Source organism: Fistularia commersonii, chromosome 1 (genome assembly GCF_037954325.1).
Source record: "Fistularia commersonii isolate RoL2024-O1a breed Wild chromosome 1, RoL_Fcom_v1.0, whole genome shotgun sequence".
Lineage (NCBI taxonomy): Eukaryota > Metazoa > Chordata > Actinopteri > Syngnathiformes > Fistulariidae > Fistularia > Fistularia commersonii.
Genome location: NC_141284.1, coordinates 18446352 through 18465127, shown reverse-complemented (window position 1 = coordinate 18465127; position 18776 = coordinate 18446352). Strand labels below are relative to the sequence as shown.

The 18776-nt window shown below is 42.8% G+C and overlaps 1 protein-coding gene across 4 annotated transcripts in view; it reads right to left on the bottom strand.

Annotated features, from left to right (window-relative positions):
* atrn (attractin) overlaps nt 1-18776 on the bottom strand; it is a 128450-nt gene that overhangs the window by 73172 nt on the left and 36502 nt on the right. For 3 of the 4 annotated variants that reach the window (XM_086152461.1, XM_086152481.1, XM_086152491.1), the window contains exons 16-24: nt 17661-17880; nt 16985-17170; nt 13718-13963; nt 12910-13047; nt 11652-11745; nt 9892-9944; nt 8990-9084; nt 6947-7025; nt 6363-6520 (exon numbers count right to left, since the gene is read on the bottom strand). In XM_086152461.1, the coding sequence (XP_086008587.1) occupies nt 6363-6520; nt 6947-7025; nt 8990-9084; nt 9892-9944; nt 11652-11745; nt 12910-13047; nt 13718-13963; nt 16985-17170; nt 17661-17880 (1269 nt within the window). The remainder of the gene's footprint in view (nt 1-6362; nt 6521-6946; nt 7026-8989; nt 9085-9891; nt 9945-11651; nt 11746-12909; nt 13048-13717; nt 13964-16984; nt 17171-17660; nt 17881-18776) is intronic. The other variant, XM_086152471.1, reaches the window with a different exon arrangement.

Here is an 18776-nt window from a genome sequence, read left to right as displayed (position 1 = left end):
GTGCATCCTGATTGCCGCCACATAATGACCCGCCAGATCAGAACACGCTGACTCATAGGGGGGTTGGGTTTGCTCTGCTTTGATAACGCCAACACTGACTAGTAATGATGTCATCACAAAGCTGGCCAATGAACACAGACCTTGTCCCAGATGGGTCATAGGAATCCATCAAAAGTTTTTTTTTTTCCTCTATGATCTTAAGGTTCTTGCTGGGGTCTGATATGGGGGGAGTCAGTCCTAATTGAGGCTGGTGATCACTTCACTTCGATCAATATCTATCCGTCCAATTGACTCATCGCATTAGAAAATGTTCCTGCTTTAGAAGATTTTCAGGATTGAGGGACCTCCTACAAAACAACAATATAGTTTCTGATTGAAAAAAATAGCAAAAGTTCAGTGTGTCCTGGAAAATCTGAAGACATTTTTTTCCCCAGAATGCCCAAGAACGATTAAAGCATTTTCCATCCAACCCTCTTCCCTGCATCCTTGCGACTAACTTCGTGCCCTCTTTCACTCTATCCATAAATGTGACCCTGCCTGGCAGGTCTTACCTCACAATCCTTCGACCAATATAGTCACTATCCATCATTATACCATGTCCAAACCATCTCATTCTGACCTCTCTCTCTCTGACCTTATCTTCAAAACATCTAACATGTGTGGTCCCTCTGACATGATTCATGATTTCTACTGTGGGACAATTAAAGGAATATTCTATTCTATCCATCCTCGTCACTCCAAAAGAGAACCTCCGCATCTTTACCTCTGCCAACTCCAGATCGGCGTCATCTCTTTCCCTCAGTGCCACTGTCTCTATACCAGACATCACCGGTATAGACACCTTCTTCGACATCTTTCCTTTCATTCTTGCTAATACTGTATTCATTTTTTATTTTTAAATCAAAAATCACACCTGACACTTTTCTCCACCCAATCCAACCTGTGTGAATGCATTTCTTCACCTCTTCCATACTCCATTGCTCTGGATAGTTGTACTTAATATCCTCCTTCTTCTTTATCTCCACTCCCGGTGGCCTCACCGTTCCACTTGGGTCCCTCTCATTCACACACATGTATTCTGCGTTGCTGCAGGTACCCTTCATTCCACTCCTTTTCAGAGCATTCCTCCATCTCTAGGGATTTCCATCCACCTACTCCCTGCTCTCACCACAGATCATTATGTCATCTGCGAACATCACGGTCCACGGAGATTCCAGTCCAACCTCAACCGACAGCCTGTCCATCACCACTGCAAACAAGAAGGTACTCTCTCAATATTCCCCGACAGATACTGCATCTGTAGTACTCTTTATTGGCATTCTCCTGCCATCAGACTTCTAATCAGCTGACAGGAGTTTACAATCATGGACCACCTCTGAACAGTCAGCTGGACTTGACTGTTAAGGCTCACTCATTGCTGACACTGCACAGTACTTGTCCAACAGACATGAACTACCTCTGAATATTCATGGACTGCCTGCACTTGACTGTTTACATTTTCAATTTGGACACTCTCATTCTGCACTCTCTCACAATTAGCACATGGTTTATTTGCACAGCCTTCGCTGACCCTGGCACAATAGTTGAAAAGCTAGTATATAGCACTACATTGTTTACATTTTTGCAGAGCTCACATTTTTCTGTATCTTTCACACCCTGCCTTCTATTGTACTATTATGCATTTCTTTTATACTTATTTTACTAATACTTGTGATACTATCTAGCATGCCACCAGCAAAGATTTAATTTCATTGTACAGGGAAACACATACCCTTGTTGTGCATATGACAATAAATAGTTTGAATCCTTGAATCCTCTGTTGAAGTGTTTCATATATTTTGTGTAATGCTTGGTGTAAAACAAAACTGTTTAGTATAAAACAATAAATCAGTCATTAATGGCTGCTTCCAACTGGCTGCACTAGCTGATCCTGGAAAATCATCAGTAGCAAAGAGTGGCAACTCATCAATATCTAGTCTTCCAAAACAGGCCTCCATCACTTTGCAATATTTGTGTATGTTTTGGGGGGGAAATCTCCAAAGCAACTGACCGGGACAACCAACAGATTTTAACGATACTTTAAGCTTTTTGTGGTGTTTCCCATATGGTTTCCCTGCCTGGAAATTCAGGCTGAAAATATAATTCAGTCTTGAAATAGAATGCATTTTTAACACCACGCTACAACTGTCTTCACTGTGAGAGGAAGACGAGGGCGAGTGATGAAGCTGGACATGTTCACTCATTGCAGTTCCAGGAGTCTTTAGATTAGAGGTTTGTGAACCATGAAATCACCCTCGGGAAAAAACAAAAATCGGATTAAAATCTCTGCCTTTGTGATTTTCACAGGAAAAGTTGTTCTTATCTCTCCCTTCCCATCTGCTCACCATGGGCCAGAAAACAGCTCAAGAATTTTTCGAGGTTTTCTTGTGCTTTTTTGGTTGTTTTTTTTTTTGAGCCCTGAACTGAGCCGTCAGTTGCAAAGTTACCGACTGAACGATGGTAACATTACAGCGTTCTCTTTTGAGGAGGAAACATTATGAGATTTAAGGGACGTTTAGCTTTTCAGCTCTTTTCCAGGTGTTGCCAGGACACCTCCCCTGAGGTGAAACACAACATCAGCCGTCAATTTAAGGCAACGATACAAAGCTAACAAACATGGACTGGCCCTCAACCACTATCATGCTCTCCTGACGTACATGCACGCACGTAGAGGCAGCCCGGGTAAGCAACCTTGAGGTGGCAAGCGGGCATGGAGCGGCTTAGCCTGCCCCCTGAATGCAGCATGTGTTTCAACTTAACATTCCACTTTGCCCTTGCCACTCCTTGGCTGCTGTTCGTGAGCACTCTGATCTCTGCCTGCTGAAGCCGGAGGACTGCCCACACACACACACCCATGTGCGCGTGCCCGCACACACACACGCACACACACACACACACACAGCTGAAGACCAGAGGCAAAATTAGGGGGGCTGGCATGTGAGTTACAAAAGCGTTAATTCAGAGATGAGCAGCAGCGACGGCCAAGCGGTGAAGGTTACCTCACTGACGCAGGTCGGGCTCCATAAGCGCAAGGAGGACGGAGAAGCGCACTAGCACATCCGCACGTCGCAGGGGATAAGAAAAGACGGGGAGGATTTTCCGACTTGTTCGCAGCGCCACCATCGGCTGAGCCTCAGACCTCGGAGGCCGCAAGCCGCCAGAGAAAACTAAAAAGGACCCTAAAAAGGCAGGGAGGTGGAGGAAGGATTTTTTTTATTTCCATTCTCCGGGAGGTGGGCAAGGGCAGGGGCGGGAGGTAATGGGGACCAGGGGGGTGGGGGGTGTACTTGGTTGGAGCGAGCAGTCAAATTTTAGTCAGCAGCATACCAACCAGGCCTTAGCGACAGCGAACAGAGCTGGAGAGAGGAGACAGAACTCACTCCTTTGAAAATGAGTTTGCTCCCTGATTCGGAGTTCGCCTTCGTACAGAGCTAACTCCCTCTTTTAACACTCCATAAAATAACAACACCTCAACAGGCTACATGCTCTTCACGTACTTGCTTATTTACCCTTTTTATTTCATTTTTTTGAATACGTATCATAACTCGGCAAACCTGCTTTAGCTGTCAGTGAAGAGGATTAGTGTCGGCAGCCGAGTATGAGCTCTTTCAAATTGAGCTCCACCTTGAAAGTGCTGATAGCGCCCCGTTTGCAGCAGCGAGTGGCTCCCTGTAATCATAGGAACAGATCTGCTTCATAATTTAAAATGTTTTCAGACAAATCTTGTTTATGCAGTGCTTTTTTCCTTTTTTTTTTTATTTAAAGGATAGGTGCCGGGGCTTTTGAATATAACATGTCAAGATATGGATTTGGACGGTCAGAAATAAAATACCACGTGTTGTATACCGACACGGGTAAAAGAAGAAAATGCATTTAAATGGCTGTTCTTTGAACTTGGAAAACTTCTCAGAAAAGTGCATTCGAGGAAAAAAAAAATGGGACTCCAAAGAAAACCGGTCCAACATAGAAGTGAATGCTAACACAGACAAATGTTTAGAAAGACAGGGATTTTTTTCTTTTCCTTTTTCGTTGGTCTCATTCTCTGTAACGCCCGAAAAAAATATGGGAATGTGGCCAAACTTAACGTAGAGTACCAGATTTAGAATTGAGCATACACACACACAGGCAAGTTTATACCGCCCATCTAGTGTTAAGCCGGTGTACTTGCAGCAAAACAGTTAGGACCAGAAGGGTTTGTGTCTGAAGTGTAAAAAAGGACCGGTGGACACTCCGCTATATTATTGTGGCTTACATTGTTGCTGTCCTCAAGCAAGTTACCCCAACCTCAAACCTAATGGGGAAAAAGGACAGAACTTTCTGTGAATACACTAAGTCCTTTTGGCCAGGAGTATGGACTTTGGTGCCAAAGTTAAGAACTGCACTTTACATGAGGATTTTTATAAAATGGTTTACGGTGAGTTGTACTGACAAAAACTCCAGGCTTTTGATGAGCTTCATCATGTTTTTAAGGAAAGTACGCAGTGGGCGTCATCCTTCGGCAGGATTTACGTCAAAAACCCGACACAGTCAAGACAGTATTGAAGTCCAGTGCTGCTCCTGCCAGTAGTATGAAATCAAACAGTTCAAAAAAAAAAATCCCTGCTTTCTTTTACATCGAAGGAATAGAACTTAATGGGGCATGGCAGTTCTTGTCACGTGACAACAGGGGAACCATTGAGGTAAAGATCTTTCTCTCTGCCAACCATCCAACAAGGAAGTGGTTCACCAAGTGCAACGGTGGCGATTTTCGACTGGAGCCCGGTAAACAGAGGCCTTATTCACTTCTCTAACTAGCAGCAGGGGTGTAAACAACTCCTGTGCATCGACTGTTTTTTACCCCCCACCTCCCTGCCAGAGCCAGCACTCAAAGACTGCCAGTCAACTTTTCATGCGTGGTTAATGATGATCTGGACGAGTCCAGAAAAAGTCCTGCCACTGAGGATAGGGGAAAAAAAATACAGTATGCAAGCTGAGAGCATGCACTTTATTTACTTTCACACAAACTGCATCGCAGTTGAGTGCACGAGTACAGAGATCAGTCAATGTTAAGTCCAAGGCCACAGTGATACATAAGATAAAAAGAAGAACTATTTTTAGGTTTTCCTTCAGTAAACAAATCCCTTCCAGTATTCCTTCATTCATTCATTCCAGTATGGGACAACTCAAGGAACCACTGGCTGTAATGACATGATACTGTTGAATGTGCGAGGCCACAAAGACATGAATGTAACTTTCATTCCTTAATTAAACTTCAAATAATGCTTGCAGGGTACTGGGATGGGAATAGGAGTGGGGGCTGGAGCCTGAGCCATACCCAGCTATTGCTGCGCAAGAGGCAGGGTTAAATATGCATCCCTCACCTGTCAATCACAGGTCCAGAGACATTCAACCAAGCACGGTCTCAGTCATTCCTTCGGACAATTGACAGGATTCTCAATGAACCTGGTGACTGTTTTTGGACAGTTAGGAAGGACGGGAACCCTGGGAAGAACCCAGGTAGGAGAACATGAAGAACCCACAAAGAGAACGCAGACAACCACATGTTTAGAGCCGGGGACCTTGATACCATAGAGTCAACAACAGGAAAGAGGGTGTGAGCCTCAATGGCACTTCTCTTCCTTCCATAGAGGAAGCTGGACTGGGTTGCTGTCTCACCAGAGCAATCACAACATTAACTGATACGGGACACACACACACTAAATGTGGGCCGTTCTCCCTGCTGACTTCTGGCAGAAGGTACTGAGAACTGGGAACCAGGATGATGAGGCTCAGAAACACTTTCCCTCTCCAGGCTATCCTACTCCCTCAAGGAACAACCACATATATACATATATATATATATATATATATACGCACATATATATATACGCACATAACCATGTACATGTATAGACAGACACGTACATATATGTGAGTAATATACATAATGTGTATGTATATGTACACACACATATCTATATGTGTGTATACATATTTTATATAGATATACACACACACACACATACATAAATGTGTCAATGTGTATGTGTGCGTGGTGTGCATGTCTGTATTACGTCATGCAAATGTGTTATGTAAACATATGTGTGTATATGTGTATAAAAATATATATACCTATGTATGCATGTGCAAATTTTAGTATATTAGTGCAGGGTGCTGGGTATAAAGTGGGCTCGGCGTGCAGTAATCATGATAATGACACAATTACTACACGATAACGACAATCCCCCCCCCCAGACATGTCAGGTTAATAACAGCTCCTTCAGCAACTTCCAACGGGAGTAGAGGGGCACTTGGGGTATGGTAATGGGCTTGCTGAAGCTTACTTGAATCTTAATGGGCCAGGTAAAGTTGCTGACGTAGACAAAGAACGTTATGTTTGGGTTGTTGCGGAAATCAAAGTTCTCGTTGGAGAAGCTGTCCTTGAACTCCTTGATGTTGCTCCGGGAGACCACGGTTATCTCCTCCCCGGTCTGAGTGCCTGCTGGGTGACAGGAGGAAGAAGAGCAGAGCAAAGCACACAAAGAGCATGAAGAGGCGAGAATGAAGTGGTTAATGAATGGAGGTGTGGGTTGAGGAAGGAGAGGGGATTGCAAATGACAATGACAAGGCGTGACATGGAGAAAAAATAAGAGAAAAAAAAAAAGATCAAAGTGGGAAGAGACGTTCATAGAGAACAAACACATTTGAAAAATAATTAATTATTGACACATTTAGTGCCATGTTAATACAACACATGATTCTAAAGCATCCAAATATGCTATTTGAAGTGTTAAACAGCAATATATTTATAGGTTGTTTTTTTTTTTTTCCCAATTCCTGGTAAGTCAAGGAATTTATTTACCGGTATTTATTTTTATGAATCCATTTTTATGAATCAAGGAAGGAGTGCAATGTGATGGGGACATACCGGTGAAGCTGGTGGCCCAGGTGATGTTCAGGTTGAAATTCTTGGATGCGTTGATGAACATATCCAGATCTCGGTTTGGCTGTTGGGAGAGGAGAGACAGGAATTAAACCAAAAGTTCCTCAACAGTCTGGCCTCCACCTATCCCACACTTCTTTTTTCACTTTCTCTAAATACAAATAACTGGGAGCCATTGTGATCAGCAAAAACAACAACAGACGACTGAAAGTTAAAGCCCATCAGTGCCGGAGGAGAGATTTGGTGAATAATTAACCAAACAGTAAACACTGAAATAAACAGGGCACTTGATTAACTAGCCTCTGTGATCCTGATACATTATTAAAGATGTTTAATGAAAACCTGCAGTGGTTTAATATCTGCTGTGTGTCTTTGGCGTAGGAGGGAAAATATCCCAAACATCAACAGTAATTACTGTTCTTTTTTTTTTTTTTTTTTTTTGTATTTCTTAATTATTTTTATCGATCGTGTTTTATCGGACTCTCCCTCCGATAATCCCAAATATTCAAACACCGGGAATAAGAGCAGGCGCTGGCTCCTAGAAGCTTTGCCGTGGCAGACGACATCTGGGTCATGTAATTGGGCTTGGCCTCCAGATGCCGCAGCCAGTGAAAGTCGGCGATGAAGGCTTCGCAACACGATGGAACTTAACCATGTCCTAATCACATTCTTTATGTCGGCCACAGAAGGATCTTGATGGAACTCTTCACTTTCAGTTCTCATATACAGCGGTACCGCGGTTAACTCAATTTATCCATCCTAAACTGTTGTACTGAAACCAAAAGGGTAGCGAAGCAAATAAATAAATCCCATAATGATAAAAAATTGATTAATCTTTTCCTGACCCGCCAAAATAAAAGGCTTTGTTTCGCTGCTCAAAATAGCAGATAGCAAACTTCTTTTCTATGCTGATGACTGCTTTGTATTGTCAAGAGCGTCAACGCCAATAGTGTCTTTGTTCCTCAGGATGGAACAAGACTACAATCTTGCCTTGCCGTCCTTCAACACATGATACAAAACCCAATGCCTCATTCATGCTTCATTATCATATTTTTCTTCGACTCTACAGGGATTTGCATTCGATTTTTCTCAAAAACAAGCATAAAGAAGTATAGTAGTAAGGATTTCTAAACCAATGAGGAGCTCAGTACGGCGTTGACATGATGCATACAGATGCAGGACTGAGGTATATCAGCTTGTAGTTAGCAGCTGTTTGTTCGTAATACCAACATATAATTTGTCACCTTAGGCACTTCTTTCAGATATTTTGCTTGTAAATCAACTTGTAGTAGTCCTTTCCTTAAGCGAGATACAAAGTACTACTGCCTTTATTTCTGTGAGGCCAAACTTTGGCCCACTGTGACTTCCTGTTTTTTTGCTCCTCATTTCTTCACTCAGTAACTTCTCAGACTTTTATTCAGTATATGACAATAGCTGGAATTACTTTGGCAATTAATTGAATTTCTAAAAATCCTAGCAGAAGCTACTTTAAAATCTGAAGGAGTCTCCATGGAAAAAGAGGCAAAGGGGAAAAAAAACTCTTACAGATGAATACATACATACATACATACAAACATAACCTAACAGTTTAAGAAATTACTAATAATCTTTTTTTTTAATTTACATAAAAAAAATCCTGAATAACAACCTGAAAACAACTAGAGCTTGAAACTCTACTTAAAAATAAATCAATTAAAATCTAAATTAAGTCTTTTTTTAAATAATATTTTCAACAAAGTTGAATCAGAAATAGAACCCCAATCTCTTTTTAATTTAAAATATTATCTTAACACTTCATCTTCAATTAATTACATCATTTTTTCCTCCTCCACTTCAAAACTTATTTCCTACAGAAAAAAGTTGATGACATATTCATTTATTTTTCCTTTTAATCCTTTAATACATTTCAGATTAAGAAAATAAACATCAGCTGGATTTTTTTTTACTCCAGCGGAGCATCGCTATTCCTCTCCGCCTCACACGACAGTGTGTGTGATGAGGCAGGACCCCATGCTGTGGCGGGCCTACCTCCTCGGGTGTGGCCACAAAGTTGATGGCGGTGTAGTAGCGGTCGTCCTCTTGGGACAGACTGAAGGTGAATTGGAAGTCGATGAGGAGCATGTCTGTGGGCAGAGAGGAGAAAGAGCGTCAGCGTTCGTCTGTGTACCAGCCAGGTGCGTAAGAACTCAGACCTGTCTCTCCACTATCCGTCAAAACTAAAATAATCTATGAAAAGTCCAGGTGCAAGATGGAGTAGCAAAGTTATACAAGAAATATCAGGACTAAGGAAATGAGCCTGTTTTATATGATGCATTTTTCCATCACTAACAAATACATGTGAAAGTATTTAAATGCATTTAATCGGCGTTGCTGTTCTTGGAGTAGTTTAACACTACACCAAGAACAGCATTTTACTGCGTATGATACATTTGTTAATTTTCTAAAATGCCATATCCACATTATGAAATCAGAATAGTGACAGCTTTTTACCACAGCATAGCTAAATGTTGAGTTTTATTTAAAAATGTAATTGAATCAGATAGTGGATTCAGAGAAGACTAACAAAGCTTAGTTACTGGAGTAAATGTACTCAGCTCCTTGATCTGTAACTAAAGGGGAAACTACTACAGTATCAAGTATTTGGCGTAAAGAGTAAAACTGTTATGGATGACCATCTGCTAAAAGTACTCAGTTTACTCAGTATTTCCCAACAGGGACTAAGCGGAAAACTACAACAGTAAGCTGACAGAAAAGAGTCTTAGATAACAAAAGAGATAAATTCTAAAACTAGAGAAAGAAACTCAAACGTTCCCCGTTCATTTTTACCCCAAAGCGGTCTATCATTTACACTTCTATTTTTCATCCCATGAAACTTTTTAAGAGCTGCTAGAGAGCCTCGCCAGCGGCCCCTTGATTGGGATCCCACTTACAGTAGCATGTTCCTTTGAGGGGGTTGCCTTGGTAACGGTTCTCGACTTCACACCTGTGGAGCGCAACAGGAAAAGGGAAGGAACAAAAAAAAGAGAAGTCTGTCAATTTGAGGCAAAAGGCAAAAGTGAGAAGTTCAATTAAAACCTGTAATAAAGACATGAGACAGGAAAACAGGAGAGAAGGGAGAACAAAATAAATCAACATAAAGCGAATCTTGTTCAGATACACGTGGTTCTTGGCAAGAACTTCAGTTCTTCCAGTCGATTCTGACGTTCCTGTATTGATTAACCCGCTCATGTTTGATTTGATCACATGATGCAGTTGAATCTAGGAGGTTGGAGACAGTGGTGTTAACTTTCATTACTGGGTCAGCTACCAATCACAGGTCCACATAAAAAGGCATGAAGCCATTTACTCTTTAATTCACACCTAAGGAAAATATGGTCATCAATCAGTTTCTGGACTTTGGGAGGAAGATGGAGAACCTGGAGAGAACCCAGGAAAACAGAGAACATGGAACCCACCTGCTGTGAAGTGACAAGCAACAATTCAACATCAGCCAGACGTCGGAATAGCTTTAAATTTGTAACAGGTATACATTTTACCTCATAAGGGTGAATGGTAAAGGGTAAATGTTCCTTTGGGAGATCAAAAAAAAACCATTCAGGATAAGAAATAATAACAAAGGATGTGAAAAGGACTCGTTGCTGGAATTTTCCCATTTCGATGTCCTGAAGACATGCTTTCGTTTGTTATCAACTTCAAAACAACCATTTACCGACGTCGGCAAGTCGTCAGAATATAAATCAGACAGCTGACGTCAGACATCACAACCAAACACCGACATCTAAGTGATGCTGGATCAGACTGATCGATCAGCAGTTTCTTTGAGCTTTCAAACGTTGCTCAAAATCTGTTTACAGTTGAGAAGAGCTTTCGAAGTGAAAATAAAGACATATAAAGGCTTCAGGAGTTTTTGTGTTTCTTTATTTGATTGGTTTTTAATAAATCCTTCTCCCACACACTGAGCAGGATGTCGGACTCGGCACTTTCCAATCCGCCGTTTTTCCCCAATGGGAGGAATGTTTAGCTGAAAACAGACATCCGATGGAAAAAAGATACTTTTTTTTTTTTTCCTCATCTAAGAGCCCCTGCAGCCTACAGCAGATTTATCATCGTAAACACAGACAGGGAATTAAACAAATTCGACGCTGGCGGGAAGGCAGAATTTAAGCACACACACAGACACACGGCAAGATCCCCCTTTCAGTGCCCACATTTCCACGAAAGCAGTGAAGATATGGACTGGATTAGTTTGTCTGTGTGTCCGGAGGGACAGATGTCCTGTAGCTGGGTGTTCCAGAGACGCCTATGAGGGAAACCCTCACTCGCACACACACAGGAACACAGCAATCACTAATATTGCACCTTGAGGGTCGCCTTACGGGAATGCTTACAGTAAGCATTTCAAAATAAATCATCGTAGGCCACAGCTCCTCTGAGCTACAAGGGGGGGTCTCAAGAGTGAAAGTGTTCCCAGAGACACCAGGGTTTTTGAGGATAGTTTGGAAAGCAACACAAATGTGCTCCTCTGTGTGAAAGTGACAAACAAGTCGAAACCATCTTCATGGCTTCAGCTTGGGCTCTCAATGCATGACAATCAGACAGGACAATGAAACTGATAAACACCCACCAATAATACCAATCGATGACCAGCTAAGACATTAATGAAACAATGACAAACAAAGGAGGAACTTACAGGTGGCAGCGATCTCCCTTGATGCCCTTGGTGGTGCAGAAACACTTGCCATTGTTGGGGTTGCACATGCTGGCATGGCCGTTACACTTGCAGGCTGAGTAGGGTGTACGTACGTACAAACACACACACACACACACACCAGAGAAATATTGAAAGTGGTTAACCTAATGGAGGGATGTAATTGGACTCAGATGAGACTGTTAGTTAAAGAAATTTGACAGAAACTGCAGAATTTCTGCAAAGTTTGAAATTTTCAATCCTAAACTCCCGGGTCTTTAGGTGACATGTTATTACTTGACAATCTGAAAGAATCCTGCTTCAGGTCAGGGGAAAAAAAGAATGTTAACAAATATCTTTATTTTTTCTCATATATCTTTGAGACTTTGAAAAAGACCAGATAACTGGCAAGGGGAGGGAAAAGGCATTGTGGGATTTCCTGGAGCAGTCTCCTGGTGTCGAATTGTTGGGGGCTGCAGTTCAGTTGGCAAAGGGGGTGTCCCACCAGTCTGAACATTGGCAGAAAGATACCTAGCTCTTCCTTTCTACCTATTGAAGGGTCCTGGGACAAGGCATTCCCGATGGCCTGGGTAGCACCTTGCATGGCAGCTCTAAAACCATCGGTGGGTGTGTGTGAATGGGTGAATGCAGACTAATGCAAAAGCACTTAGAGACCACAAGGTGTGAAAGGGCTCTATAAGTTTAGACCATTACTTCACAATAAAATCGATAGTGAAAAAAAAAAAAATAGAATCATTTTCCAGGACCCATAACTACTTCCTCTGACTGTAGGTGTTTTGCAGGACCCTTATTATTTGCTCACTCAGGATGTGCCTCGTGCCAAATCCTTGATTCCACAAGGAGAACAAAGAGAAACAAAAAAATGAAAGAGGCATCGACAGGTCATGAAAAGAGCTGATCTGCATGTTTGTCTGCTGCTCAAAGAGTAAACACAGAACTCCAGGAGTTACGGCTCCCAAACCCCCGCCAACATGGCCGCAGTAATTTAGACTGAATGAAGCTGTCGAAGGGGCGGGCAATTGAATTGTGCTCTGATTGGCTAGCAGCCGGTGCTGGCCAGAGAGCCCACTAAATCTCTGCCATCCCCAGGGATCGTTTTACAAGGAGGCGGGGAATCGGGGGGGGGAAATGGTCAACATAAAACCCAACGGTAAAACAGCGACAGGTTCAATGGAGCCGCGCACGGAGACCCATCGGCTGATTTGCGGTGTGTATGTATGTGTCGGAGACGGGTGCTCACGCTGGCAGCTGCCGCCGTTGGTGGGGTCGCCGTAGAAACCAGGAATGCAGCTCTCACAGTGGCGGCCAGTGGTTAGGTCCTCGCACTTCTCGCACACACTCTGGTTGACACACTGGCTGTGGCCATTACACTGACAGGCTGTCGCACACACACGCAAACACGCACGCACACACACACACACACACACACACACACACACACACACACAAAACTTCAGGTACATGTGATCACGAGTGTCAGAAATATGACTGTTAGGAACAAATGAAACTGTTAGGAACGTTAGAAACTCATGACCATTTCGACCACATGAAAGCCTAAAAACCTTGAATGTTAGAGACTCGTCAACATGTGAGCACTAAAAACCAATGAACAATAACACAAGGACCTTAGAAACACATCAGCACATAAACATATGAAAAACATGAGCCATTGGACAACATCAGACACACTTAATGACTGCTGCTGCTGCTGCTGCTGCTATTAAGCCTGTTTCTTCTGTTACATCTGAAAAAACAAGTGCTTCATCTTATACTGAATTATTGATTTTTTGCCATTATTTCACCAGATTTGAGCTCAAAATATTCATTTCTCACTAATTTTCAGTTTACATTTTGATCTGGATGTAGTAATTCTCCAGCAACCAATGATGGAAATTCCGGCTAATTTTCCAAAACTGCCATTTCAATTCTTTCTTTCGGACTATAATTTGATCAACCCATGGAATGTCAGATCCACAAATCCTTTTTAATGACAATTAAAAAATACTTCACTGATAGATGGAAGCCCTAAGTGAGGCTGTCAGTCCTACCTGGGCAGTGGATGAAGGACCAGTTGTACTTGGTTTCACTGGGACACAGGCTGACGTTGAGGGCAGGCAGTGGACTGGCTGGCAGGCCAGGAAGTGTGGAGGGGGCTGGGACCGGGGTCTGGAAGGGCCCGCGGTACGAGCCCTCAATGCACTGGCCCCTGCCCGTGTTACTGGGGTCGGTACACCAGCCACAGCCTGGCTGATCCAGACACTGGCCACAGGTCCTGTAGCCAGAGCAGTTCTCAGCTAGGGGTGGGCAGGGAAAAATAGAAACAAAATAAAAAAAATAAAATTTAGCACAAGGAGAATTTTACCACGGAATCGGAACGGCGCCTTTCCTAAACCAACAACCATCCTCTGCAGAGATCAACAGCTCATCTAAGCCCTCCCTGCCTTCCGGCTCCTTCCATCTGTTACTCTCTGATACTTCCCCAACTCCTTTTATCCCAACCCCAACCTACGCTATAAGCAACTATTTGCACTTAATTGACCTGCCAGGTTGGTAAATGAAAATTGTTCTCCAGAGCGTCTTGTGAAAACAAAGTGCCAGTGGGAGATTATCAAGTTATCAACCCATTAAACCTGATTAATATTGGCCGTCTTGGGGCTGCAGTTAATTGGAGCGGGCTAACCCAAGGTGAAGTATAAGGCCAGCTTTCCTGAGGATGGTCTCCTCTGAGCCTCGCTGCTTTTCAAATGGATCGGGTTTTTAAAAGTCTGATGGAGATCAGGGCGAACGCCCGAGTGAACAGGGAATGGCGCTTCAGCTATTTCCGCTCTCGCACATTCGTTTTGGGTTCCTTCAACGCTGGGATGTTTGCTATAGATCCCCACAGTGGTTGATCTTAAGTAGTTAAATAGCATCTCTAGAATGAAGGGAATTCAAAGGGACGTTCAAACATCATTTGATGTCTTAGGTTTAAATGTGAATTTTTGTTTTCTATTCAGTAAAGACCTTTTTTCATCCATGGCTCCTGCTTGGAATTATTGAGCCTTTTTATTATTTCTCTAGTTCTTATTTTCCCCTATGTGAACTGCCATCTTACTGTGGTGGAGGGGTTTGCACATCCCAGTGCTCCTGGGAGCTATGTTGTCATGGGGTTTAGAGCCCTGGAAGGGCAAACAGGGACCAGACAACACCCTCATGAAGAAGACAAGCTTTGGACCTTTTCCTTTGCCCAAATACATTCTGTTCATAACTTTTATGGACTGAATTTCTAGGTGCAGCCAAGGCGTCAAGGGGATCCGGTTTTGGTGTCAGCAGGATCAAGTCTCCGCTTTTTGCAGATGATGTGGTTCTGTTGGCTTCTTCAGGCCATGATCTCCAGCTCTCACTAGAGCAGTTCGCAGCTGAGTGTGATGCGGCTGGCATGAGGATCAGCACCTCCAAATTCGAGACCATGGTGCTCAACCTGAAACAGGTGAAATGCCCACAAGAGGACCTGCCACAAGTGGAGGAGTTCAAGTCTCTTGAGGGCTTCTTCACGAGTGAGGGAAGGATGGGGCTGGAGATCGACAGGTGGATCGGTGCGGCGTCTGCAGTGACGCAGACTCCGTACTGGTCTGTCATGGTGAAGAGGGCGCTGAGCCAGAAGGCGAAGCTCTCAATTTTACCGGTCAACGTTCCCACCGTAACCTATTGTCACATACTGTGGGTAGTGACCGAAAGAACAAGATCACGAATACAAGTGGCCGAAATGAGTTTTCTCTGCAGGTGGCCGGACTCTCCCTTACAGAAATGTGAGAAGTTCGTTTATCCGAGAGGAGCTCAAAGTAGAGGTGCTGCTCCTCCCCATAGAGAGTAGCCAGAGGAGGTGGCTCGGGTATCTGGTCAGGATACCTCCTGGACGTCTACCGGGGGAGGTATTACGGACATGTCCACCTGGGAGTAGACCACAGGAATGTCCCAGGACACTGGAGAGACAATGTCTTCAGGCTGGCTTGGGAACGCCTTGGGTTTCCCCCAGAGGAGCCGGACCTCACTGTTCCAGCTGCTGCCCCCGACCCCAGATTAGCGGGGAAAATTTGATCAGTTTTCTTGTCAAAACAATAATATTGATTAGAGCAGTGATCATTATTACAGTTTTTGGTATAATTAGTCAATTTTTTACCCATTCATTATCTATGTTGCTGTGGTAAGTCACTTTGGTAAGTGTATGTAAGTCGCTTTGGATAAAAGTGTCTGCTAAATGACTGTAACATAATGTAATGGTAAGTTGGCGGTAGTTTTTTCTCTCCATGTTAGTCTCATTAATTCTGGTTCCCCAACAGTATTTTACTTTGTATCAAACCGCTATGTCAAGTGTTTCACTGTTGGGGGTCACAGATCAAACGGGGACAGCTGAGTGGCATTAGCCCTACAAAAACCTAGCCGTGACCCGGAGGGGCACCACAAGTACATCGTGCAGGACGTATGCTTAGGCTACGATCCTTTTGCAAATGTAAACAAACAATTTCACATGCTTGAAGATTCGAGTAAACTCTACATGGGTCTGTGGGACCAGATCACCACTTCCTCTTTTTCCTTCATATGAAATGCTTAAGAATAGAGACTTGGTCCAAACGTCGAGCAATTTCAACGCTGACAAATCACATGTTTGAATGCATCAGCGATGTTACAGAGCTCTGGCGCCCCTTGCAGGCCACAGTAGTCAGAACAAATCACTTTTCGGATTTGTTTAGAACAATAAAATCTTAAAAAAGCATTTAATAAATCAAAAGGAAACAGGAAAATGGCAGGGTAAGGGAGGGAGGATGAGAGGTCATATTCTAGACAGATGCCCTAAAATATCTGTTAGTTGTCATCATATATATCCTCAAATTTAAGGATTCTTGTGCAGGGTTTCAAAGTTTCTGCCCATTTTGAGAGATCCCACGGTGCCTTATAGGAAATAAACCTTACTGATATTTTTTGGTAATTTCTAGGGTTTTTTTTTTCGTCAAAGTGCAGAAAATGCAAAGGGATTCGCAAAAATAATGATAAAACTCTGATTTTCGATGATCTTTTAAAATGAGGAGTGATTTCGGGTTTATGTTGATAAAATAGTTAATATTTTGTTAAGGAATTCCTTCTTTATTTGTGTGCTTTTTACTGGAGAAAGGAGCGTAGGAAAAAAACACGAAAACATGGGGAGAAAAATTAATTATTGGAATTAAATTAGGATGAGGATAAAGTGTTGATAATGTTTAGCGATGTTAGATTTGATGTTCTTTTGGGGAAAAATAGTTGTTCTAAAGCTAGAAAAAAAATGTTGGATTAAGACTCACGTGGACACATGTTGATGGTGTACCACTCCATGCACTGGCCAAAGGGGAAGGAGGCCACGTAGGCATTGGAGTCCACACACTGCTTCATGTTGCTGCACCACATGCACTCCGAGCTGCTGCTGGTGCACTCGCTGCAGGTGGCCCGCATGGCGCACGGTGTCCGGCACTGTTTGGCGCTGTGATTGGCTGAGGGGCGGCAAACAGAGGGGGGAAGCAGAGGTTTGAGGGAACTTCATAGCGTAGGCAAAGGTGTCACTGAAGTGATGATAAAGAAAACTGAACAGGATAATTATAAAATAAAAATATTAAATTACAAGTTAGTTTTAACTGGGTGTAATAAAACAGGTAATGCGACATAATGTTATGGAACCAATGTCATAATATAATGTTAAAACGTTTGACTCCGTGAGAATAAAAAAAGAAGAAGGCTTTGTGTCAGAAACTATAATTTCACCAGAATACAGTTGTAATAAGTACCTGACTGAGAAAAAAAAAAGGTTTAAACGCAATCCTATTAAAGAAGAAAGTGTTGTTTTATGAAATCAAAAAAAAAAAAGAACATCCGGAGCCCAAGGATCATCAGGTGAATCCAGCTCCAACCCAGTTCTTGTGCACAATTTCACTTCCTCGTCACAAAAGCGGCCCGCAGGGAACGCTACCGCCTTAGCTAACCAACCTGGCCGCTCGCACAGGCTGCCGTTCACGGGGCTGATGCAGGTCTGGGCCTTCAGGCCGCTCGGCACCGGCTCAGCCAGGTAGCCGCAGAAGCCGGCGTCGCTGGGCTCGCCAGGCAGCCACTGCAGCGTGGTGTTGGTGAAAGGCGACATGTCCTCCCAGCACCAGTAGGACACGTTGATCTTCCTCAGGCCGACCCAGGGAGTAACTGTGGCCTTGTACTGCAGAGGAAACACCAGTTAAAATACCTGCTATTATACCTTAGTAATGACAGCGATATTTACTAGTAAATAAACAAATGAAGGGCACCAGCTGATTCAGTGTGATTGACTGTCGAAACACTATTTCCTATGTCTTTAAATGATCACCGCTGTTAATTTCATCTTCACTTTTTGGTGACTTTAGGCATTTTTATGTTGTTTTTCTTTAATGCCTCACTTCTAGAAGGTGCTTTTCCACTTATATGTTTTGTTGCTCATTTTCAGTTTATTTTCCTTTGTTTTTGTAAATTGTCTTTGAATCTCTCTAAACTTAATTTTAATTCGTGTTCATTCAGTTACTTATTTCTCCTAGTTTTTATCCTAATTCCTGCAAATTTTCGAGACGTTCCTTGACATTTTCATCTGATGTGCTGCTCAGTTCTGGTTATTAGTCCATCATGATGCAGTGCTGTTCGGTGCCCAAAGGGAATTTGAATATTTACAAATCAAGCAAAAATATATCAGTCAGTGTTATTTAAATCTTATCTTGATATTGATTACTGATTCATAACTGACCCACTTCCTGCCCGGAAGCCTAATGAAATCTCGGCTGAGGGCGGCTTGGAGTTTCCAGTGATTTATAAACTAAGTTGAAAAAGGAAAAAAAGGTTAAAACAAAAAAACACTTCAGCAGCCAATTTGCCAATGCCTTACAGATTCCTGTTCAGCATGCAGCCTTTAAAACATCCAATAATTGACACTACAGGAAAATCAATCGCAGCGGACGGTGAATGGGCAGCTCCTCAGTGTAATTAAACCCCCCCTAAATATAAAATTGGAAAAGAAAAGAAACTGGCCTCTTCAGTCACGAGGATTGAAAGTTTTGTTAGTTATCTTTTTGTTAAGAATTCTCAGCA